At 36.5% G+C, this 24,962-nt stretch overlaps 2 protein-coding genes across 7 annotated transcripts in view; one reads left to right on the plus strand and one right to left on the minus strand.

Annotated features, from left to right (window-relative positions):
• Positions 1 to 22,543, plus strand: part of GTF2E2 (general transcription factor IIE subunit 2) — a 110,735-nt gene extending 88,192 nt beyond the window's left edge. For 5 of the 6 annotated variants that reach the window (XM_079140251.1, XM_079140249.1, XM_079140248.1 and 2 more), the window contains 3 exons: positions 1,330 to 1,423; positions 17,977 to 18,092; positions 19,328 to 22,543. In XM_079140251.1, the coding sequence (XP_078996377.1) occupies positions 1,330 to 1,423; positions 17,977 to 18,092; positions 19,328 to 19,444 (327 nt within the window). In that variant the 3' untranslated portion in view covers positions 19,445 to 22,543. The remainder of the gene's footprint in view (positions 1 to 1,329; positions 1,424 to 17,976; positions 18,093 to 19,327) is intronic. The other variant, XM_079140253.1, reaches the window with a different exon arrangement.
• The window catches only part of SMIM18 (small integral membrane protein 18), a 78,904-nt gene that overhangs the window by 39,998 nt on the left and 13,944 nt on the right, over positions 1 to 24,962 (minus strand). The window lies entirely within an intron of this gene.

Raw genomic sequence — 24,962 nt, forward strand, 5'->3', positions numbered from 1 at the left:
CATGATGTAGAGTTACACAGGTCATGTAATCATATATGCACATAGGGTCATGATCATTTATTATTTTTAAAGATTGAGATTTAAAAATTTTTTTTTAGTTGTAGGTGAACACCTTTATTTTTATTTATTTTTATGTGATGCTGAGGATGGAACCCAGTGCCTAACATGTGCTAGGTGAATGCTTTACTGCTGAGCCGTAACCCCATCCCCCAAGATTGAGATTTTTTTTTTAACTTTCCTTTTTTTCTTTTAGTTTTTAGATGGATACCTTTGTTTTGTTTATTTTTTTATTTTATGCGTGCTGAGGATCGAAACTGGTGCCTCACATGTGTGGCACAAGTGCTCCACCACTGTGTGGTATTGTCATGAAGTCTTTATTTCTGCAATGAATTGCATTAGATAGCATTAGAATGCTGGTATCTGACTTTTTGCATTCATATTCTGATTCATCTAGTAACAGTAAAATGTCTTCTGTCAGTTTTCTTGTTTTCCGCTGGTAGAAGATTTGGAGTTCCTAATTGTTAAATTTGCTCAATGAAAGCTAAAAGACAGCAGAGCCTCTTCCAATATTTCAATCTTTCGTAGATTTCTTCTCTTCCCTCTGCCACCACCATCCCTCTCCTCACCCCCCCCCTTTTTTTTGAGACGTCTCCCTGTCACCTAGGTTGACCTCAAATTCCTGTGCTCCAGTGATTCTCCTACCTTAGCCTCCTACGTAGCTGGGGTATAGTTGTGTACAACCACACCTGGCTTATGGCTTCTTAAAATACTTGCAGTACTTGGGCAAAGCAATAAGAAGAATGACTATTCTGTTGTGCCTCACACTTCTAGATGATTTTCACACTTTAAAATGCTTTTTAAAAATAATTAGAAATGATTGGTTGGTAATGATGAGTAAGCAGCAAAATATTTCAAGGTAGAGGAAAAGTAAGAATGCAAAGACCCTATTAGTGTATCTTATATTAATAAAAGGGTCCAGTGGACTCAAGTACTAATTGAATTTTATTCCATTAAATTTTTTTTCTTTTTGTTCTTTGGAAGACCTCAAGGAATGAAAGTTTTAAAATTTTAATCCTTATAAATATAACTCTTGGGGCTGGGGAGATAGCTCAGTCGGTAGAGTGCTTGCCTTGCAAGCACAAGGCCATGGGTTCAATCCCCAGCACCCAAAAAAAAAAAAAAAAAAAAAATTATATATATATAAACTGTTCAAGAAAGAAACTCAAAGATGTTTTGAAACTGTGTTCAGAATTCTTTTTTGTACAAAAAAAATTTTTTCGTGTGTGAGGTATTTTGGAGTTAACTGAAAAATCTTTCTTTATCTTTAAGGCTTTAGGGGACCAGATACTGTTTGTAAATCGTCCTGATAAGAAGAAAATACTTTTTTTCAATGATAAGAGCTGTCAGTTTTCTGTGGATGAAGGTGAGCCTTTTCTTTTTTCTTTCTTCAGTTTGTAAGTACATTGCAATTTTAGTACGATAAAATTTATAATATTCATAATACAGTTATAATTTAAATGTTACTGCTTTTTTAGCATTATCATCTCTTAGAATACATCTAATGTTTAATATGTTGTTTCTTAGAATGTAATTTGAAATACATGATTTAAAAGATTTTAGGTTAATTGTACTTACTTACAATCACAGTATAGTAGTTCATTATGTTTTTGGCTCAACTGTACCAAACAGGGATTTATTTCTCTATGTCTATAGTTTTACAAATGTCACTTCATATACCAATATGAAAACTTGATGCAGGGTGTGAAAAAGAACAAACTTACATTGGTGACTGATATTCTCTTAACTCAGGAATTTTCAGTTATCAAATTTGGTAAGGAAAAAGATAATTTTTTTCTTTTCTTTTTGAAAATGTAGTAGAGTTGGATACTAAGCTATGTTATTTTGGATTTTAGTTTTAAATATTTGGAGTCAGTATTAGTTATGTAAAATGTATATCTGAAGAGTTTAGTGACAAGAAATTTTCTTCAGTGATCAAGCAGAAGTTCCCATTTAAACAAATATGGGGCTCTGGAGATAGCTCAGTTGGTAGAGTGCTTGCCTTGCAAGCACAAGGCCCTGGGTTCGATTCCCAGTACCACAAAAACAAAACAAACAAAACAAAATAAAACAAAAAACAAAACAAAACCAAAAAAAATATGGTGGTAATATACTGCAATTTATTACTTTTGATTTGTTGTAAAGTGACAAGAAATGAACCTGAATTTAACTATAAGATTTAAAAGTAATATGAGCATTCAGTGTCCTAACAATATAGAAATAACATGGAGAAGAATAGTAATATTAGACTCCAAATAGACTATTGCTGTGGCTTGCATAGTAGTAATATTGCACTGCTTTATGACAAAATTAAAGAGATTCTACTGAATGAGCAATTTTGTGTGACAAATGCACTTACAAATCTTGTCTATTATTTGTTTATTTACTTGTTTATTTTTGCAGTACTGGGGGTTGAATTCTGGTGCCTTGGCACTGAACTCCATCCCCAGCCCTTTTTTATTTTTATTTTTTAAATTGTTTGTTCTATTTACTAATACATGACAGCAGAATTCATTTTGATTCATTGTACACAAATGGGGTACAACTTTTCATTTCTCTGGTTGTTCATGATATAGAGTCACACCATTTATGTAATAATACATGTACATAGGGTAATGATGTTAGTCTCATTCCACCATATCTTCTTCCCCCTTCTGCCTTCCCTCATTTCCCTCTACAAAGTCACGCCCCCCCATTATGTATCAGTATCCACTTATCACAGAAAATATTTGGCCTTTGATTTTTTTGAGATTGGCTTATTTCACTTAGCATGATATTCTCCAACTCCATCCATTTACCTACAAATGCCATGATTTTATTCTTCTTTATGACTGAGTAATATTCCATTGTGTATATATACTACAGTTTCTTTATCCATTCATCTATTGAAGGGCATCTAGGTTGGTTCCACAATCTAGCTATTGTGAATTGAGCTGCTATAAACATTGAGGTGGCTGCATCACTGTAGTATTTTTAAATTTTGAGATAGGGTCCTACTGAGTTGTTTAGGGTCTCACTGTGTCCAGTTGGGCTCAGATTTGTCTCAGCCTTCTAAGTGACTGGTATTAACAGTTGTGTGCCACCATGCTGGGTTTCTTGTCTCTTTAGTATTTAATAAATGTCTTAATTATGATTATGTAATTTTTGCAATAATAAGTTTTTCTTTCTTTCTTTACTGATGATTGAATCTAGGGCCTTGTGCATGTTAGGGAAGTGCTCAATCATCAGATTATACCCTCAGCCTTAGTTTTTCTTTTATCTTATCTGGCTGTAGATATTCAGGGTTGTGGTACTAGTAGATGGAACTTTATTGAGCCTGAAGTTACTTAGATGACTATGATTTATTTCAGGAACTAGAATGTGGTGTTTTTGTGAAAATCCTGATGGAGTAACTCATAAAGTTAGTTCTTAATAAATGTTACTTAAGTAGAAATTTGCTGTGCTGCAGTACAACAATTTGTTGCTGTTTGTAATAAATAAGGTAAACAAGTAGTGAACTACTTCTGTACATTGTAGCAGTAGGTGCCTATTAATCTAAGTTTTGGGTACTATGTAGCAATTTTTGTATTGCTTTTAATCTTCTTTCCTTGTAATTTTGCCTTTATGTTAACCTTTATAATTGTCAGATATATTTCTTGTTTTAAAAACATTTAAGATTCTTCTAAGTTAAAAAAAAAAAAAAAAAAAAGCCTAGAAAAGAACTCATATTCTTAGGCATAGTTACAGTTTGAAAAAAAATGTGCCATACTTAAAAAAATAACTTACCACAAGTGTCACATGTTCAAATAGTAGATCTTACACTAGAAAGCAGATGTGCATATCTTTTCTTTAGTTCCAGTCCCTTTTGTGGCAACTACTTAGTTTTGTTTTGCATTCTTTGGTGGCTTTCTCTATATTGCTAAATAATATGCAGAGGCTACTGTTTCTTGATTTTTAAAATCTAGACATTGTGTAATGACATTCTTATCGCTCTGGTCCAACATCTCTCTCTCTCCCTGTGTATATATACCTCTAGTTTTAGTGTCTCCATCTTTTACTTTGGTGCCTTTAGTAGCCAACATACTTAAACATTCTCAGTGGAAAATTTTAGTATTAAGTCTGCTCAGCAGATGGCAGCATAGTGTAGCCTATCTTTTCTGTAAGTAGATGTCTGAATTAAGGTGGAAGGGTCAATTGAAAAGTATAGCTCTTTAAGAGTGTAGCATGAAACTATAGAAATTCTGGGTAGTATTTCAGTGGAGATGTTTTAGGGGTACACACCGTGTTTAGCAGTGGCAGGCCTAGCCGTTCTTGTAATCCTTATACTAAGCTGTGACCATATTCTGTCCCTTCTGTATTCTTTCTGTGTCTACTTTTGTGTAATGTTGCTTAGATTTTTTCTTTTACTTCTATTCCTTAATATTTATCTTTATTTTCATTCATTGGCCTAAATTCTGCCTCATTTCCTTATTTGTTTGATAGGGATAAAATGAGAATTTTCACTTTTTGTCTTAGATTTTAAAAGTAATCACATGTGCTTGTTAGTAAAATCTCACATATCCAGGAACAAGTTTTGTAGTTTGATGTTTGTTCTACGTTCCCTGCATTGCAGATAGTCTGAAATGATGGATGGCTATTTAGTATTCCATCTTGTGAACCTGCTGAATAGATTTTTAAATATTTAACAGTGTTGGAGCAAATATCCTTATACATCTTACACATTGATATGTGTGTTATTTTTTATTTAATGAAGTTACTGAATGAATCAAGAAGAAATTGGAAAGGTAAGTTGATAAAATATATTTGCCTCTTTTAAGATTTTTACCGTAGCTGGGCACAGTGGTGTACTTCTCTAATAACCAGTGGCTCCAGAGGCTGAGTGAGCCAGGAGGAGGATCACAAGTTCAAAACCAGCCTCAGCAATTTAGCAAGGCCCTGAGCAACTTAGTGAGACTCTGTCTCAGAGTATAAAAGGGTCTGGGTATTGTGGCTCAGTAGTTAAGCACCCCTGGGTTCAATCCCTGATATCCCTTGCCCCCCAAAGAAAAAATCTTTATTGTTGCTGACATATAATATATAGTGAAATAATTTCCTTGATTTCTTAATACTGGACCATCCTTAACACTCTTAGAATAACCTTCCTTTGGCTTATATACTTTGGAATTTTTATACTAACATATTTAGGATTTTTGCTTTGGTTTGGTCAGGTTTTTTTTTTGGTGTGTTTCATCAGGTTTTGTATGGTATTATGCTGGTTTAATAAAAAGAACATGTCTTTCCTTTTTCATTTCCCCTCCTTTCTTAGGAGAATGTTAGATTCGAGAAGATTTGAAAGCATATTCCCATAAAAGTGTCTTTCGAGAAGATTTGAAAGCATATTCCCATAAAAGTGTCTGTGTCTTGTTTGTCCCCCCCCCCCCCTTTTTTTTTTTTGGGTAGCAGGGATTGAACCCAGGTTGCTGTTTTAGTTGTAGGCGGACATAATACCTTTATTTTTATGTGGTACTGAGGATCGAACCCAGGGCCTCATGCATGCTAGGCGAGTGCTCTACCACTAGCCACAACTCCAGCCCCTTTTTTATTTTTTGAGACAGAGTCTTGCTGGTTGCTGAGGTTAGCTTTGAACTTGCCATCTTCCTGACTGAGCCTCCCAGCTGGAATTACAGGTGTGTGCTACTGTGCCTGGCTAGTTTGTATTTTTTAAACATTCTTGTCATATTTGGCTGTGTCCTTTAACTTTTGTATCTTGTGAGTTAATTTTGATAAACTGTTTTCTTGTAAAATAATCCATTTAGAAACTTCAAATTTAATAGCATAAAATTTTACAGAGTATGACTGTAGAACTTTGTTTTATTTTCTGTTATGTTCCCTTATTATTTATTAACTTTTTGTGTACTTGGATATTTTTCCTTCTTTGTTAAGTAACTATTGGATTGTTACTTTTGTTGTTTACTGTGTTTTAATTTTAACAGAAAATGTAATCTATTACTGTACATACTGATTTTTTGACTACTTGTTCTGACTGAGCAGGCATTAAAGTCTTTGACAGCTTTTATGTTTTTCTTGATTTTCCCCAGTATTTCCTATAGTTAATGCTTTTATATATTTTTAAAAATTTTTTGTTGTTGATGGACCTTTATTTTATTTATTGATTGATTTATATGCGGTGCTAAGAATTGAACCCAGTGCCTCATACATGCCAGGCAAGCGCTCTACCACTGAGCCACAACCCCAGTCCCTGCTTTATATATTTTTGTGAAGAATTTTTAGTGTGTGTATGTTCTTAGCTGTCAGTTTATTTAAGGATTGTATCCATAATCATTAGAAAGTGTACCTCTTAATTATATTTAATTTTACTTGAAGTCTTAGCTTTATCTCCCATTACTGTCATTTTTGTTTTTTATTTTATGTGACTGATAGATTTCTGACTTTTAGTCTACCTGAATTCTTTTGTTTCAGGTATTTCCTTCATAGGTGGCATGTGGTTATCTTTAAGTTTTTGGATCAATACTGGTTTTCATTTTATGTTTTCTATCTTTGTTATATGGTACATTCTCCCTAACATTTATCTGGAAGTTGTATAATTTATGTTCATTCTCTTACTCACTATTGATTTTTTATTTCCTTGTTGACACTTTCTGGGATTTTTGTTATAATCTATTAATGTTTATTCATTAATTTGTTCAACAAATATTTATTCATCTCTTACTGTGTGCTCTAGTCATTTTGCTAAATATAGAGGATATAGTAGTGAAAAAGACTACTCTTCTGCTTTCATAGAACTTACAGTCTAAAGGGAAAATAGAAAAACTTAAAAATATTACAGATCATATAAAATATGAGGAAGGAAATAAATGAGCTATTATTTGCCATGCCATATAATCATGGGGAAGGTTCATGTAAGTGACATATAAACAACCTATAAACCATAACCAGTGTTTTTACTAAGTGGTACACAACTCTTAGTAAAAATCTGAAAAATGCCAAGTGCAGCTTTTCTGTGATTTAACAAAAGTAAACTATTCTATGAATATGCAGTGTGCAGTTGTATATTTCTAAAAAATGAAGTGTGTATTAAAGCAGAACACAAAGTACTTTGTTAATACACACCTATATCCATACACACAATTGGATTGTAGTCTGTATTTTTTATTAACTAATACTTTCTAGGATAGATGGTGGAAGGTAAGCAGGATTTTCAACTTTGGCAGTGATTGGACATTTGGAGCTGAATAATTTTTGTTGTTGTGGAGAGTTGTCCTATACATTGGATATTTGTCAGCATTTCTGGCTTTAGATACCTAGCAATAACTTGCCCACAGTGTGAAGATCAAAATTGTCTCCAGATATTTCCAAATGTATCCTGGGGGACGAACTTGCCGAGGTTGAGAATTGAATTAAAGGTACACTTTTTTGAAATAGAGAAAAATTGAAATGCAGTCATTGTCTTCAAGCTGTGTTTTGTAGATTCTGGTATTCTGCACTTAGTGATAAAAGGGATATCAGAGTAAATAAGTGTAGCCGGGCACAGTGACACTTGCCTGTAGTCCCATTAGTTTGGGAGACTGAGGCACAAGGATCAAGAGTTCAAAGCCAGCCTCAGCAACTTAGCAAGGCACTAAGCAACTCAGCTGAGACCCTATCTCTAAATAAAACATAAAAAAGGGCTAGGTATGTGTCTCAGTGTTTAAGTACCTCTGGGTTCAATCCCTGGTACAAAATGAATGAACCAGATGGATGGATGGATGGATGAATGAATGAATGAATGAATGAATGAATGAATGAATATAAGGTTTCTGTCCTTGAGCTTACAGGCTGAGGAGGGAGAATGACATGGGTTCTGGGTATTGCTAAACTGTGATGTGATGGTCAGCATAGTTAACTGTATTAAATGTGTTTCGACTTAAGATATTTCCAACTTACAATGGGTTTATTGGGATGTAACCTCATTGTGAGTTGAGGCGTGTCTGTATAGTATAAAACATGTTGTATATTGTAATTTCAGTGCTACAGTGCTATAGAGACATCAGGGTAAGTAAGTGCAGAAATCTTAATGGTAAAATACCATTAATTTACTTGAATATGTCAGGATCACATAAACCATCAATTTAAAAAATAGTTTTCAACATCTGAGTTTTTGTTGATGGTGTGAAGACTGTGTATTTCTCCTTAAGACCCATTGAAAATGGCACATTTGGGGGTTGGAGTGGAGCTTAGTATTCTAGCTTAGCTCTTGTTCGGTATGTGCAAGGCCTAGGGTTAAATTGGCACATTTTAACATTTGTCTTTTTTCTCTTTCATGGTTTTACTCTCAACATGCTTTGGTTTTTGATTGTATTAATATTGATTTTAGCCCAGTAGGTGGCAGTCTTGGCTGAAGAGAGGAAACCCTGAGTGAGCAAACTTTGTGGCACACTGCAGATTCACCTTTGATTCTATCTGTAATAGACACAGATGTCCTTAAGATAAGATATTGCTAAAGTAAGGAGACAGTTTATTGTGTAGTATTTTTAAAAATCAAATAGGTAAACACAGAATATTGGACTTAGGAATGCATCTTATTTCACAAAGGCATTTCTTTCCTTAAATCAAGATCTTATTCATTTAGAGGCAGTACGAATGCAGTGGTCAAGAAGACCATCCAAGAAGTGAAATTGTAGTTTTTATGTCAGCTCTGCTTACTAGCTTACACAAAATACTCTTTCTCTGAGATTCGTCATTTGTAAAATGGGAATAATGGTGTCTTATTATGAGGATTAAATGAATTATGTAAATACAAGGGCTAGAGCTTAGAACAGAACCTGGCATATAAGAACACAACAATGTTGCTATTAATAGTATTGAAAATATAATTTATAAGATGCTAGTGTTTTTAATCCTCCTTATTTGCTATTTACTTACTGTTTGATCATTGACTCATGGTTTTGTAGTTTTGTATTTAATTAGAGGGCAAAGACATAGAGCCATTTTAGTAATCTGAGGCTGCGTTGGCAATACGCAGTTATGTATTGTAAAAATAATTTATTTTTTAGTTGTAGTTGAACATGATATGTTTATTTTATTTATTTTTATGTGGTGCTGTGGATCAAACTCAATATCTCACATGTGCTAGGCAAGCACTCGACCTCTGAGCCACAACCCCAGGCCCTATGTATTGGTTTTTGGCGTTCCTGATGACAGCCACCAATGACTATGTGACTTTTCCCCTGTTGGTGGTAACTTGTTCTTCTTGACTAAGAGCCTAAACAGTTTTACCTTTATTTTTCACTCCTTCTAGTCACTACCACTTCTGAGTCCTTGCTCTTGTCTGATGCTGCTCTATATCATTATTTTTTAATAGTGTTCCATTTTGTGGGTATACATAAACACAGTTTTTCTAACCGTCTACAGATAGAAAGTTTATTGTAGTTTTTGCTATATGTTGTTAGAAATGATGCTCAATCCTTGTATGTGCATGTATTTGCACTTTTCCTTGAAGTGGATTGCTGGATCAGAAGATATATTTAAACATTTTCAACATCTTGCTACCAAATGTCCATTGTCAAGTTTGAATTAGTTTATACTTTTACAGCAGTATATGAAAAGGCATCCATTTTTTTTTTTCCTCACCAGTAATGGGTATTTTTATGTATGCCTTTATATGTGTATGCATGAATGAATGCATGAATTAATGAATGAATGATGGGGTTTCACAGAAGGAATGCATAAATGAATGATGGGGTCTTGCTCCGTTGTTGAGGCTGGATTGAAGCCCTGGGCCCACCCAGTCTCTTGTCTCAGCATGCCAGATAGCTGAGACAGATCTAAAGGAATATGCCACCATGCCCAGCTTAATGGGTATTTTTAGATGACTTTGCCAGCATCATAGAAAATAGATTATTTTGTTTTTGATTTTTACTTTCTTATACCAGTTTTGTAAAATTAAAGAAAAACTTTCTCTTTGTATTTCTGTCTGCTGAGCACTTTTCATCTCTCCATAAGTAAAAAAAAACAAATTTGAAATCCTGTGCAATTCTACTTCTAAAGGTTTTCCTGTCTCAGTGTTCATCTTTTTTATTTTTATTTTTTTTTTGCGGTGCTGGGGATCGAACCCAGGGCCTTGTGCTTGCAAGGCAAGCACTCTACCAACTGAGCTATCTCCCTAGCCCCTCAGTGTTAATCTAAAGTATTTATGGGCTGGGGAGATAGCTCAGTCGGTAAAGTGCTTGCCTTACAAGCACAGGGCCCTGGGTATGATCCCCGGGTTCGAATATAAAATACACACACACACACACACACACACACACACACACACGCACATACACTAAACGGACTCAAATATAGCTCAATGGTGGAGCACTTGCTTATCATGTGCAAGGCCCTGGGTTTGATTCCCAACACTGCCAAAGAAGTAAATAAGCATAAATATAAGCATAAAAATAAGCATAAATAAACGGAAGTGTTTTTATTCAGGGATTTTTTTCTTCTGAAAATGGCTTGACTAACATTTCTTTTAGCAAAAGGAAATATTAAAATTTTGTTTTAATAAACTTTTAATTCCATCATGCCATAAAAATTTAGTGTTGTGTATTATTTTGGATTGTACATTTATATGCAGATGAGTTTTGTAAACAGTTGCTGTCATTAGGAGGTATTGTTGCCTCTGTTATTGTATCATAGGAGACCTGCAATATATAAACTTTGTCCATTATCAGATAGAAAGGCAAATAGTTTTGATCTTCAGGGAACTGAAATTTTGCAGTGCTGCCAACATACAGGCTTGGTAAAGTTAAGTAATGAATACAAGGCATTTTTGCCACATGTACCTTTCCCCATTTGCCTTTTTTTTTTTTTTTTTTTTTTAATGCAGAGAGAACATTTGAATTGTTAAACAAATGTAATATAATTCATATTCTAAATTAATAGTTTTATGTAGATAATTAGAATTTAATAAATGTATAGTAAAATGCATTTTATATGACATTTCTTACAACAACTGTGATAAATTTTAAAGCAATAATTTTGTGTGCTTTATTGGAATTTGGAAGATTTTTTATTGCTGAGTTGGAAGTTTGCGGGGGTTGACTTGATGTTATTTTCTTTCATATGTATTTATAGTGAGATGAGCTAGTCACCTTCATCACATTAAAGTTTGACCAAAAAGTAGGTAGTGGGGGACTTTCTAACCTCCTTTTAGAATAGAGAATGCTAGAGAACTGATTATTTCTACCCTTACAACAATAAAAACAAACTCCAGAAATCTACAAATTTATAGTTTTCATGAATCCATTGGACAGTTGAGATGGTAGGACAGCCATCTAACCCAAAATCTTAGAAAAGACAGGTACCCCCATGAAAAGTTAGGGTGTTAATACTTTTTACCTGAGACAGACAGAACGAACATCAATCAGAAGAATTCTGTTAAAATTTTTAGTGAATTGTGAAAGACTTAGCATCGATGAGCAAGAGAACATAGACACCCAGGATGCTGTACTGGTGTTCCCATGTACAGTCTCTTCAACACAGACAGGTTTCTTGTAGAAAATTGAAGCAAGAATGAAGGTACTAAGGAAGTGTCCCTCACTGGACAGGCCTGGAGGAGGGAAAGAGTAGATACTTCAGAATAGATATGAAGCCTCTTATCTGAATCCTCCCCACTTCCTCTCCTGAGGCAAAAGCTTTAAACCTGCTATGGGAAGGGAACCAAAAGCAAACCTACCTTGGGGGGAGAGGTAGTAGCAATATATTCAGGAGAGGAAGAAACATTGAAAAGATCACACCCTGGGCACCAGGGAACTCATTGCATGCTTAAGATGGAGGCTTAATCAGAGTATCAGAGAACCCCCCCTCCCTCGCGCGCCTCAGGAGGCTAACTGTGGAGTAACAGGTAATAGTGAGATTCTGTGAGAGTTGCAGGAACTTGGAGGCAGACCATTTGAGGTACAGTATAGAAGGAAGACCTAAAACTGAAAGTTGAACAGATCCAGAGAAATAACCTCTGGCAAACAGCCTCTGCCCTGAAGATGAGGTGTGGCTTGAGGAATTGGAAACCTGTGGTGCCTTACTAGTAACCACAGCATCAACAGATTTCAAACCAGCTCATGTCCTGACTGAATTGACTCAAACTCCTTTCACTAGAGGCCTAGCAGAAGAAAATGCACTCCTGTTTCAAGGCATAAAGATTGTTTGCCTCAGTCTTGGCCATCTTACAGAGGATATCCTGCATTCAAAAAAATTTTTTGAGGTATAAAAAACAAGGAAAAACAGCATACTATTGACACAGATCATTAGCAGAACCAAATTCTTAAGTCATAGGTATTAGAACTACCAGACATGGACTTTAAAATAACTCATTAATATGTTAATGTCTGCAGCAAAAAAGGCAGACATGATTAGAGAAAGGCACTAAGAAATCACATGAACACCCCAGAAATGAAAAGCACAGTAACAGATGAAGAATGTTTTCAATAAGCTCATCAATAAACTTGGCATAGCCAAGGAAAGAATCTGAGAACTTGAAGATAAGCCAGTACAAATTATCCAAGCTAAAATGCAAAGAGAAGAGAGTGTAAAAAAAACATAACAGAGCATCCATGAACTGTGGAACAATATCAAATGGTCTGAATGCATAATTGAAGTCTTTGAAAGAGAAGAGAAAGAGAATGGAAGAAATACTTGAAGACCAGTGGTCAGTTTTCCAGAATTAATAATGAATGCCAAACCAAGAGTCCTAGAAGCTCAGAGAACATGAGGTCATTCCCAAAATAAGACAAAAGACAGAAAAACACCTAGTGTTGCTTATTCAGACTGCTAAAATTGAAGATAAGGAGAAAATATTAAAGGTCAGAGGGAAAAGACTCATTATGGAGGAACAAAGAATTACAGAAGACTTCTCATTAGACCTGTGCAAAGCAAAAGATAATGCAGTGACATCTTTAGAGGGTTTATTAAGGCATTTCCTTGGTATTCAAAAAGATAAAAGACTGGTTACATGTGCATAAAAATATAAACTTGCATGTCAAAACACTTCAGTTAAAATATAAATTAAAACCTGGAAAATGTTATTTTTTACACGTTAATAACTGGTAAAGAACTCTAGCAGTGACATCTTTTAAGTGGCCCAAATAAAAACCTTTCAACCCAGAATTCTTTACCCTACAAAAATACTCTTTCAAAAATGAAGGAGAAATACTCTTTCAGAGAAACAAACAGAGTTCATTGCCGTCAGTCCTGCTCTTCCAGATGTATATTAAAGGAAGTTTTTCAGGCAGAAGGGATTTGACTTTAGAGATTTGGATCTGTATAAATAATGAAGTGTGCTGGAGAAAGAATAAATGAAGATATAAGATTCATGTCTTTCTTAATAAATTTTTTGCTTTTCTTATTTTTAATTGATTTGAAAGATGACTATAAAACAAAAATATCAGCAATATATTTTGTGTTTAGAGTACACATGCATGTACACATACACACAAAAGTAAGCTTAGGATGACTAATTCTGAATATACTGTAGTAACATCTTTATACTGTGTGAGAAATGGCATAGTTTATTTGAGGTCAGGCTCTGATTAATTAAATATATTGTAAATTTTTGGACAACCACTAAAATATTTTTTTAAAGAGGCATAAATAAGCTGCCAATAATGGAGGTAAAATGGAACCATAAAAATATATTTAGTTAATCCAAATAAAAGAAGAAATAGGGGAAAAAGACAAGAGTAGATAGAGCAGGGAGAAACAGTGAGCAAGATGACAGTTTTATTTCAGCCATATTAATAATTGTTAGATATAAATGGTATAAGCATAGTAAGACAGATTTTTCAGGTTGAATACAAAAGCAAAGTCCTTAAATGTGCTGTCTGTAAAACAATTTTTTATATAAAAACATGGGCTGGGCATGGTGGTGCCTGCCTGTAATAAAAAATAAAAAGGGTTTGGGATGTAGCTCAGTGGTTAGGTACCCTTGAGTTCAATTTTTGGTTAGAAAGAGAGAAAGAGGGAGGGAGAGGGAGAGAGAGATGTTGAAAGTAAAAAGAAAAAAGGATGTAAAAAACAATGTGCCATGAAAACACAAAGGGTTTTATTTTATCAAATAATGTAGACTTCCTCTAAAGCAAAGAAAACTGCTGAGGATAAAGAGGGACATCACATAATGATAAAAGAGATCAGTTCTCCAACAGACTTCAATAGCTCTAAATGTGTATATATCTAACAGCAGACCTTCAAAATGCATGAGTTAAAAATGGAGAAAATTAAAAAGGAGAAATAAATCAAAAATTAAGATTAGAGTCTATAATACTTTAAATAATTAAACAAATTTTGGAAAATGAGGATGTAGGGCTTCCAACCATCTTGACCTAATTACAGTAATATTTTTAAGTGCCTATGGAATGTTCACCAAGATAGATGGTGTTCTAGCCCACAAAAGAAGTCTTGTGTTTGAAAGAATTGATAGTATATAAAGGATATGCTTGGACCATAGTGAAATTCGACCAGATACCAATAACAAGCTGGGCATGGTGGTGCATACCTGTAATCCCAATGGCTCCGGAGGTTGAAGCAGGAGGATCATGAGTTCAGAGCTAGCTTTAGCAACTTAGCAAGGTCCTAAAGCAACTCAGTGAGATCATATCTCTAAATAAATATAAAAGGGCTGGGGATGTGGCTCAGTGGTTAAGCCATTGGGTTCAATCCTGGTAACACCCCCCATGCCTGCAAAATAATCAATAAGTATATTTGGAAACTCTCCATTTGAAAATTTAACAGCAAGTTAACCCATGTGTTCAAGGAGGAAATAACAAGGGAGTAAAAAAAAAAAAAAATGTTGAATTAAATGAAGTGAGAGCACAGTGTGTCAAAATTAATGGGGCTCACCTATTGAGTGCTTAGAGGGAAATATAGAACCTTAATGTTTATAGTGAGAAAGAATGTTGTGTTCATTTACACATTTTATTTATCCATTCTTCAACTGACAGACATTTGGGTTTCCACTTTTGTGTATCACCTTGTATATATTTTGTGTAGTATTGCTTAAGAAAATTTTAGAACTTTAGTTTTTTTTCTATTTTACATAAGTTATACCTCACTAAATCTAGCAGCCAGTTCTTTTTCATAAATGTTTCATATTTTATTTACCCTTAGAGTTTAGAATATACCTGATTTTCATGATACTTGGGGATCTTCTGCTAAAATGAAGCATCTTCAAATTTGATGCTCTCTGGTCATTTTCTAATTTCAAAAAAGAAAAATTGGTGGGAAAAAAAAAAAAAAAAAAAAAAAACAGTGTGCAGATCTTGGTTTGTAAATACCATACTGCAGTAGAGCAAGTCTGCAATCCTTGGAGAAATGATTGATTCCAAATTTGGGGAAATACAAGATAATCCTGGAACATCTTTTGGTACCAAAATGTTAAGTTTCCTCTCCCCCCCCCAAAAGGCAAGTCTGAGACACCAGAACCAACCAAAGCTGGGACATTTAAACAACAAAATAAATAATGATAGTGATGACTTATGTCCATGCAACCTTACTTAAATAATTAAAAAACAAATTAGAGAGAGCAGCTCTCTAGAGCTGTAATAAAATAGCTGTGGAAGAAATGATGGAAATCATTTGCAGTAGGCACTCGCAAATAATAATTATTGTAGGCAAGACTGACTAATAGATGCTAAAATTAGTGAAAGTATGAGAAATAAGGTATTTGCATAGTCTCAAAATCTCCATAAGACACTTATTAATTACAAAGGAAAAACTAATAGCTTTGTGGCAGAGAATCTTTTTTTTTTTACGGCTATTGTATTTTTTATACCTTTCATTTGTTTATATTTATGTGGTGCTGAGGAGTGAACCCAGTGCCTCACAATGCTATGCAGGCATTTTACCACTGAGCTATAGCACAGCCCTTCATGGTAGAGAATCTTAATAGACACCCTTAATAATCACTTAACCAACTCCAGTAATAAGACATATTGACAATAAGACACATTGACAGGAATAACACAGCCTCAATTCCTGTGTTATTTTTGCCAGAAATGCAGAAATCTCAGTCTAATCTTGAGGAAATATAAGACAAACCCAGATGAAGACCCTTCTACAATATAACTGACCAGTACTCTTTCGAGGTGTTACAGAAATGAGAGACAAAGACAGACTGGGTGCTCTTGGGAGATTTGAAGAGACTATGGAGACATGACTGGAGCAGGGTGGGATCCTGGATTGGTTCCTGGACCAGGAAAGGAGTGCTGGTGCTAACAGTGAATTTCAAGTGTCTGTCAATTAGTGATATTATGTCAGCATTTATAAGTTTTCGATAGACATATAGTTGTATAAGGTGCTATTATTAGGGAATGTTGGATATAAGGTATACAGGAACTCTGTGTACTAATTTTGTAACTTTTCATTAGAGCAAAATTATTTTTAAATAAAAATGTTAAAAAATGTAAAAAGAAAATGGCCCATGGTATCTAGGCCTTGGTGGACAATAGTATTTCATATGTTTGTAGTGAAGTTGTTGTACCTGTCAACATGCTAGGAACAGTGCCTGCTATTATGGGATTCAGATGAAAATAGAGTTCCCTGATCAGGAGCTTGTCATTCTTCAAGAGGCTGAGAAAATCATGAAAACAAACAGTTGTCATCAGTTAATGTCTATAATGTGTGCAGATGAAAGTTCAGTGAGTGTAATAGTAGAAAGAATGCCGAATATATATCGTGGAAGTATAAACATCTTATTCAGAGATGTTTTGTGCCCAGGTAGAATTATTGGTAGTTATAATTTTGTTATATTTTTGCATTTGGTCCTTAGCACCAAAAGCACCCCAAGAGATTCACTGAATTTCTGTTTCCCTGTCATTTGCTCCATGCAGTTTCTACTGAAATAAGAAAACAAAGAAGGAATCTAGAAAAGAGGGCAAAGAGAAAAAAAAAATCTAATTCAGCACTTTGTTGGGTGTCTACTTCATTTGTAGCTTGTGAATGACTGTGCTGAAAGCCCGTGGGAAACTTTAATGGCCCTAGAAGGAAAGGAGGGTGAGGTAGGGTGAGGGTCTTAATAGGGGGCAGGCAGGTGGGCATGGGTGGCTTTTGTGAACTGGAGGTCCAGTGAACCACCTCAATGCTAGGGACTTTCCCTTTTATTTTTTCCTCAGAATATCTGAGTCTTGTGATTTTTCCATCAATAGAAGTTTTTTGATTTTCAAAGTAGATGCTGACAGGTGAATCCAGTTGTTAGAGCCTGTCTTTAGGAGGGGAATTTAAGAGGCAAAGGACTTTCATTGAATATGGTCCAATTGTGATCTTTTTGGCTTGCAAAAATGATATCGCAGAGGGACCAGAGGTTTCTGAGGACAAGATGTAGGCTGGACAGTAGCATTTTTTCTTTGTTTCATAGAAGCTGTGAGACAGTGTTTCCATATTAGTTGCCCTCTTTTTTATATCCTCACAGTCACCAGTCCATTAGTTAGTTGATTTTAAGACTTTGCAAATAAATTGTTGATACCTCTCTTCCATAGAAAGCTTTTTCATTTCTCTGTGTGTTTCTTACTGTCAGTGGAAGAGAAAATGGAGTATACTGAGCTCAGGGCAGATGAATAGGAATTTGAACTGTTCACCCAAAATGGAGGGAACTGATTTTAGAAATAAAGGAGAGTGTTGATTGCCTTTCTTCCCCAGGAAAGAGGAGGCCTAAGGGAGCAGGAGGCTTTATCACATCACCCTTCACTTACTGGCCTCTAAAAATAGAGCACCACTGACGTGGTCTGTGCTGATGCCATTCTATTCCCAGGCCCTTCTGCTGCTCAGTCTGGCACTGGAATGTTCTTGTCTGCCTTTTTTGTTTTTATAATGAAATCTCAGTTGTACTAATTTAGGCCCAGAGGTGGTAATATCGAAGCCTGGATTTTGATCACCGAGATGCTATAACTTGTAAAAATCAATGATAAAATCACTACTTTCTTGTTAATACAGAATTCCAGAAACTGTGGAGGAGTGTCACTGTGGATTCAATGGATGAGGAGAAAATTGAAGAATATTTGAAGCGACAGGGTATTTCTTCTATGCAGGAATCTGGACCAAAGAAAGTGGTGTGTAATCTCTAGAAAAACAATTCAATTCTCTGTTCTCTGAACTGTTAGCTGCTTCCTGTTCTGCTCCCTGAAAGCAGGTAGTTAATCCCCCTTCCAGTTATATCTGTGTCTCATCCAGTGATTTGATCAGATGCAACCTAGATCATGTTTGATTTACTGAGGGCCAACTGACTTGCCCTTGGGTGCTGCTCTCCAGGCTGGGGAGAGCTTCCTATCACCCTTCAGCCTGTCCTAGTTGTGCCAGCTCTTGAGCTCCAGCCATACCCCTTTATCTCTTGGGGCCTCAGTGAGCCTGTATCTTCATCTGCTGTAATTGTGCTTTTCTTTCTCCTTGCTTTGTGAGCTTTGTGGACTTGTCACCTAGCTCTGCTGTCTGATCACGTTAACTTACCCTTGTTGATTTTCAGGTCCCTTAGGAACCAGATACTGGTTTTTTTTTTTTTTTTTTTTTTTTTTTTTTGTAGTACCTAAATTCTTCTCATTGGAGGCATTAGTAGTCACATAAAAACTGGTAAATTGCCTTGTATCAGCTAAATAACAACTTAGAGACCTATAGCCTAAGAACGGAGCCAGGTGGGGAGTAATTCACTAATATGTAAGACTGTTGTTGCGGTGCCTCTTTCCCTGTCTCCTTTGCCATCATCATGCTTTGGAGTTTGTCTTTGTGGCTTTTTGGGTATGTGCTTGTGTCTTATTCAGTGAATTTTTAGGACTCAAAAGGGAAGATTTATTGCCAGTGATCTGTCAAAAATGAGGGTAATTACAGCCCTTTATTGATTTTTAAAATCATGTGTTACTAATATTACAAGCATACAGAATGGAGACTAATATTACAAATCTTTGTATGTCTTCATTTGTTTTGCTATATCTCAGTATTTACTTCAGGCCTCTCCCTACCCCTCCTTTAAATTGGTGATGGTGGATATAGTTTTAGACTTGATAACAGAGACAAAAACCCAAGAGCTTCACTGCCTCTCTTTTGTTTTATCCACTTAGTGCCTAGAATAGTTCTGGTAAGTTTTGGAAGTTTACACCTCATGGTAACAGAAAATACTGCGTCTGGTTGGAGGTTGGCATTTATGCTGTGGATTGTTGTATTTGTGAGGCTGGGTCACAAAGCAGGGGAAAAGACCCTAAACCCTGTGTCCTTTGCTGCAGGTTTCTGAGCTAATTTATTAAATCCTGACCATCCTACCCCTGGGAGTCACTGTTGTTTCTGTTTTTTCCTTTAGGCTCCTATTCAGAGAAGGAAAAAGCCTGCTTCACAGAAAAAGCGACGTTTTAAGACTCACAACGAACACTTGGCTGGAGTGCTAAAGGATTACTCTGACATTACTCCTGGCAAATAGGGAACACTTGTGTCTTGAACAAAGAGTTACAAACACACAATCAAGATTTTTCTTGTTGATGCTCGGAATCTGAAGACTGACTGTCTTCCCATTCTGCTTCTTAGGACTGAGGCAAGGAGCAGTTCAGTTTACAGAACAAGTGCAAATTACCAAACTCAAAGCTTATTTTAATCAAATAGGCTAATGAGAAATGTGATATTCCCTGTTAACTTTCTGTTCCTTCTTGGGAGAAAGGCGCTTAGCATAATATGCAGGTGTCTTTGCTATTTGTCTCTACTTCTAGATGGTTCCTGGTTCCGTTTTCCTCTTTTATTACCTTAGAGCAAGTTGGCAGATAGTCTTGAATGCAATATTTGTTTATTCCAAAAGAACATATTTATAATAAAATCATTGTAGAAGGATTTTGAAGAAGTTAGTGAATTCTGTTTGTTTCTTTTCATTCTTGGAAATGGCAGGAAGCAGCTCCACTCCTTGACTTGCTCAGGGTGTGTGCTTGGGATGTTATAGAGACTGGAGTCTGCTCTGGTACTGAACATATGGATTTCACAGTTGTAACACAAGACGTGCCTCTTGTTAGCAAGTAATGCAATAAAGATACACTAAATGTAATTGTTAATGTTATCTCTTTAAAAGGACAAATCAGTGTTATAACTTCTTGGATTTTTAGAAAATAATGCTCTGGTATTGTCTTGAACAAGGATGGATGGAGTCGTCTTGCTAACCTGAACATCAACTTTACCATGTCTCACCCCTCACAAGCCTTGACCTGAGGTTCATCTGGTGGAGACACCCACTTTTCCCCATCACTGGCCCAGCCCATGACAACCATCAAGTATGTGTGGATTCTTAGTGGTAATGGGAAGTTGCTGTGGTCCTTCTGCCTTCTGTGGCAAAGTGCCCATTTTCCTTATCTGTGCTTTTTATATGGACTGCTTTGTGGTCCTTTGGAGTGATTGTGTTAGTGGCTTTGTATTGCATATTGAAGTTGTATTAGATTATAAAAATGAGGTCTAGTGTTCCCAAAAAAGGCATGATGGTACCCAAAGCAGTGAGTCCTTTGATCAGATGACGGGAGCCATTTTGCTTTTTAGTTTATATCCTATACATGCACTTTCTACCCATTTAGTGCTGTTTGCTTTATCTGTTTCTAAATTTCAAGCTCCAAAACATGAGATGTCAAACTGAGACTCTCCTTGATAATTTAGAATATAGGAAACTCATCTTGCATCGTCTTGAGAACTATCTTATCTCCAAGCAAATGCCTGCTTCTGTGGTCTGTACACCTCCCTACTTTATGGGAAATGCCTTTTGGATGTTTCAGATATTTTGTCTTGTTCTACAAGGAGACACACCTCCATCACAGGTTCTAAAACAATATACTTTTCAGCCTGTTGTGTATTGTTAATTATTTCTAGCTAAGCCTGTGCACATCAGTACTTCATGGACTAGCCTGATAATTGATTTATATTATTTTGTCTAAAACTCATTTCAGAAATGAGGAAATTGAGATCTAGAGAAATGAAGTGTTTTGCTAAACCAATAACATGCAAATTCATAGCTGTTTCACTCATTTGCATTTTATTTTGTTAATAAACCTTAATCTTTGTCTGTGACATGCAATTACTGCATGGTGCAGTACTGAGATTGCATCACTGGATAATGTGGGGGGATATGTTTTTTGTGGAAAATTTGATAAGAGCCTAATTATGTTTGATGATCATAATTAAAGAAATGAGTTTTTAGCAGTTCTTTTGGGTGTCTAAAAACATCCTCCAGAAATTCCAAGCTAAAGTTGTATTCTCACTTCTGCCTGTTTCTGTTGGATCTGCTGCCATTTAGAAATAAGTGGGGATGGGCATGGCTGGGTGAGTTAAAAGGGTGTCAGGCTGTAGTGCATTTAATCTATAATTCATCAGTCATGTGAGGCTTTTAGGGGATAGCTAAGAGAAATGAAGTTGAGCCTGGACAAAATATAAAAAATGAACATTTGGCCACTGCTGTCACAGCCTTTAAGTGTGGCCAGATGATGGTGGGACTCCAGGGACAGAAGAACACTTTAAACCTGTTGAGCAGAGTATTAGGAAAATGCAGTGCAGGAACATCCCATTACTTCCAGTGTTCATAGGGAGTGATTGCAAATGTACATCCCTGGATTTTTCATATAAACTGTTTGAAATCACTGGCAGTAAAAATGTGTTCTGAATGTAGGTGGTTATGTAGGACTAGGGTATTTGGATTTATCAGTTCCCCAGTTCCTGTCAGTTAATGGCATAAAAGATGAAACTCAATGTCCCCTCCTTCCTCTAGCTACTGTTTTACTTTCAGCTGATTTGTGGGAAGATTTGGGGTTTTCTGAGGTTTCACTGACAGTTAGCAAACTGAGGCCAGCATTGTGCCTTCTGCAGCAATGACCTGTTATCACTCACATTGCTGTCCTTGGAATTCATTTCCCAGTGTGTACTGAGAAAAGAGTAGGTAGTAGTCATAGGGGTGAGAAGGTCTAGGGACCTCTTGGAAACCATTTTTAAGACTAACTTTGGAACACTTGTCCCTAGGCTGTTCTGTGACTATTGGAGGAATCATACTTTGGAAAAGTAGAATTAGAATAAGCCCTGGCATTATGCTATTGGTCTTCCTCTTAATATGAAACCAGAGTTTTGAGTGAGACTTCATTCCCTACTTTGCCAATTTCCTCTGGGTTCTTGTCTCACAAATTCTGAACAGACAATCATGGAAGGGAAAAGTAAACGGAGCCGGATTTATTTAAGCCAGAAAAGATAGAACTCCTGCCATACAGACTGGGGCCTGATAGTAGAAAAACTCATTTTGGTGTGCCACCTTAAGAGTTTATACACTTGGTTCTGGGCAGAACATGGAGCAAAATGAATATAAAATAGGCATTGAAAAAGTATCAAGGCTATCATCTGGGTTCACCCCCACCTTCCATTTTTCCTCTTTTAAGAACAAAAAGCACATTTTCCTTCATAAAAGGATTTCCATTAGAAATAAATGTGGCTGGGCTGGGGAGATAGCTCAGTCGGTAGAATGCTTGCTTGCATGCACAAGGCCCTGGGTTTGATCCCCAGCACTGAAACAAAACAAACAAAAAAGAAAGAAATGTGGCTGGTCTATAGCCATACTTACCTGAACAGGTTCAAATTTGTTCAGTCTCAGAAGCTAAGTGGTTTTGGGCCTGGTTAGTACTTGGATGGGTGAAATACGTGGCTGGTCAATGTTCAGCAATTGACAAGGGCTGCTGTCATAGGCCCCTATAGAAGTTAGGGGCTCTAGTATTAATCCAGCTCCTCTGGTTTGGGCCAGCACCTTCTTGTGAGCATGTGGTTTGACGATCCTGGTGAAAACTGACTTTTCAACCAGAACTTTGCAGGGCTCATACTTCACAGGGCAGTCAGTGCAAAGCCTTGTACATTTTTAAAGGTTCCAATAGGGGATAACTGAGTAGAGCACAGCCTGAATCTGGCAGGGACATTTCCAGAAGTACCGAGAAGTTTTATCTTGCACTTGACTGTTGGAAGATATTTAACATGCTTGCCAAGCCCCTCACACCCAAGACCCGTGTTTGAGGGAAAAAGTGCACCTTTGTCCAGGTAAATATTTTAACTTCAGCATCATTTCTTGTTGCATTTAGGCCTTAATTGTTTTTGCTCAGAAGACAATTTGGGTTGAACTTAAGCATCTGGCCTAAACAGGTTTCTAATATGGTATTAATGAGCCTAGTCAGAGTGCATTTTTGAAGTGGACAAGTGAAAGGACCCCATTTTTCTTCCCCCACTCAGATATGAGAGGTAGGTGAAGACAGTGCAAAAAGCAAGCCTTAATATTGTTTTTACTTATGGACAAATGATGTTACTATTTCCCACCTTAAAGCCTAAAGCCAGGTGGTTTGAGCTTCTGAGACCCTAGTGAAAGGGAACTTACAGGTGTCACTGAGGAGCTAACAAGGGGTCAAAATATAGGGCAGTTTTCTTATCACATATTGGCTTCCTTACATAACCAGGCTTATTTAGGGGAACTTTCATATTATTAATAACGTTTGTACCACTAGGATGTCCTGCAACAGTGGCAGACAGAAGCTTTAAAAAAACATTTCCTGTAAGTTGTGGTGTTTCCCTTTTAAAAACAAGGGAAGAGTAAGCTTTATAAAAAATTATTTTTAGTTGTCAATGGACCTTTATTCTATTTTTATGTGATGCTGAGAATCTAACCCTCACTAGGCAAGTACCCTACCACTAAGCTACAACCCTTGCCCAAGAGTGGGCTTTTTCCACAGTTGAATGTTGCAGTGATGTGGAAGCAGGAGGAAATCTGTCCACAAGTTAGCACTGATATATCTTGTCTAGAGCCCTCAGAAGGAACCTTGACATGGCCACCAAGGATTCTTGTGTATTGAGATACAGAATCCAGGACCTCAGCCATGCCTCATCATTCTTTAGAATGTTCCTTAGGCCACACAACTCAGGACTCAGGGATGCCATAGGGTGATGGGGCTTGAGATGGGGTGGTATTTATTGCACGTTAGCCTGTGAAAATGGTGTTGACACTACCTATGCAAGCACTAGATCCAGTGAATCTGGAGCCGGGATGTGATTAACTGGAGGTGTTTTCATTTGCAAATTGTAAGGTTCTTTCCAAATTCCCTTAATTTGTAATTTTGTTACAGAAGTGGGTGGAGTATTGTTTTAGATGCCAGTTTGTACAATTAGTTCAGTCTTGTTTTCACAAGGGAGAGTACATTTGGTAATGAAATAAAAAGATGGCTCTATCTTTCTATAGAGGCTACTAATTTGGGATATTTAGTAAGGAGCAAGAGCTAATAGATAGACCTGCCTTTTTTCTTATTCTGTGTTCCTGATTCTAAAAGACAATTCACTCATTCTCAGTAAAGTGACAGAAAAGACAAATTTTTAGAGACTGTTATGAAGTTGGTGGTCAACTGCTTGGACAGTACTGGAATTTGTACTGAATGGGTAAATACCATCCAGTGTTGTCACTTGCACATTATGACTATCTGCACAGTAATTAGGCACTTATCCATCCCAGGCCCCCTTGTGTGAAATCATCTGGGAAGTGACTGTGTTCAGTAATGGCTGTTGGGTTGGTATGGCTATAAAACTGGCTGCCCTCAATTCCTGAGCAGTGTGGCAATCTCTGCTGCTTCTGAGTTGGAAGCTGGTGGATGGGCTAAAGGCAAAGGCACATGATCAAGCCTGCCTTGGATAAGCATGGCGTTGGGCATGGCTGTGGGAAGCTGCCTGTCTGTTTTCTCCAGTTATCCATGAGTTCAAGGGACTGAAAGGTAGCAGTGGTTGCCTGTGTTTGGTGATTATCTCCTCTGGAAAATATGAGATCCAAAACAAAACCAAAACCATCAGTGCCCAAGTCAAGGTTAACAGTAGCTGTTGCCATTGCTTGCAATTAGGCGTTATTAAGAAGGGTAAGTGAGCGCATGTGTGAAACTTATCATCTTGGCTAAGTCAGCATAATGCCATCAGTGACT

The sequence above is a fragment of the Sciurus vulgaris genome, assembly GCF_902686455.1.
Source record: "Sciurus vulgaris genome assembly, chromosome: 5".
NCBI classification, from domain to species: Eukaryota; Metazoa; Chordata; class Mammalia; order Rodentia; family Sciuridae; genus Sciurus; species Sciurus vulgaris.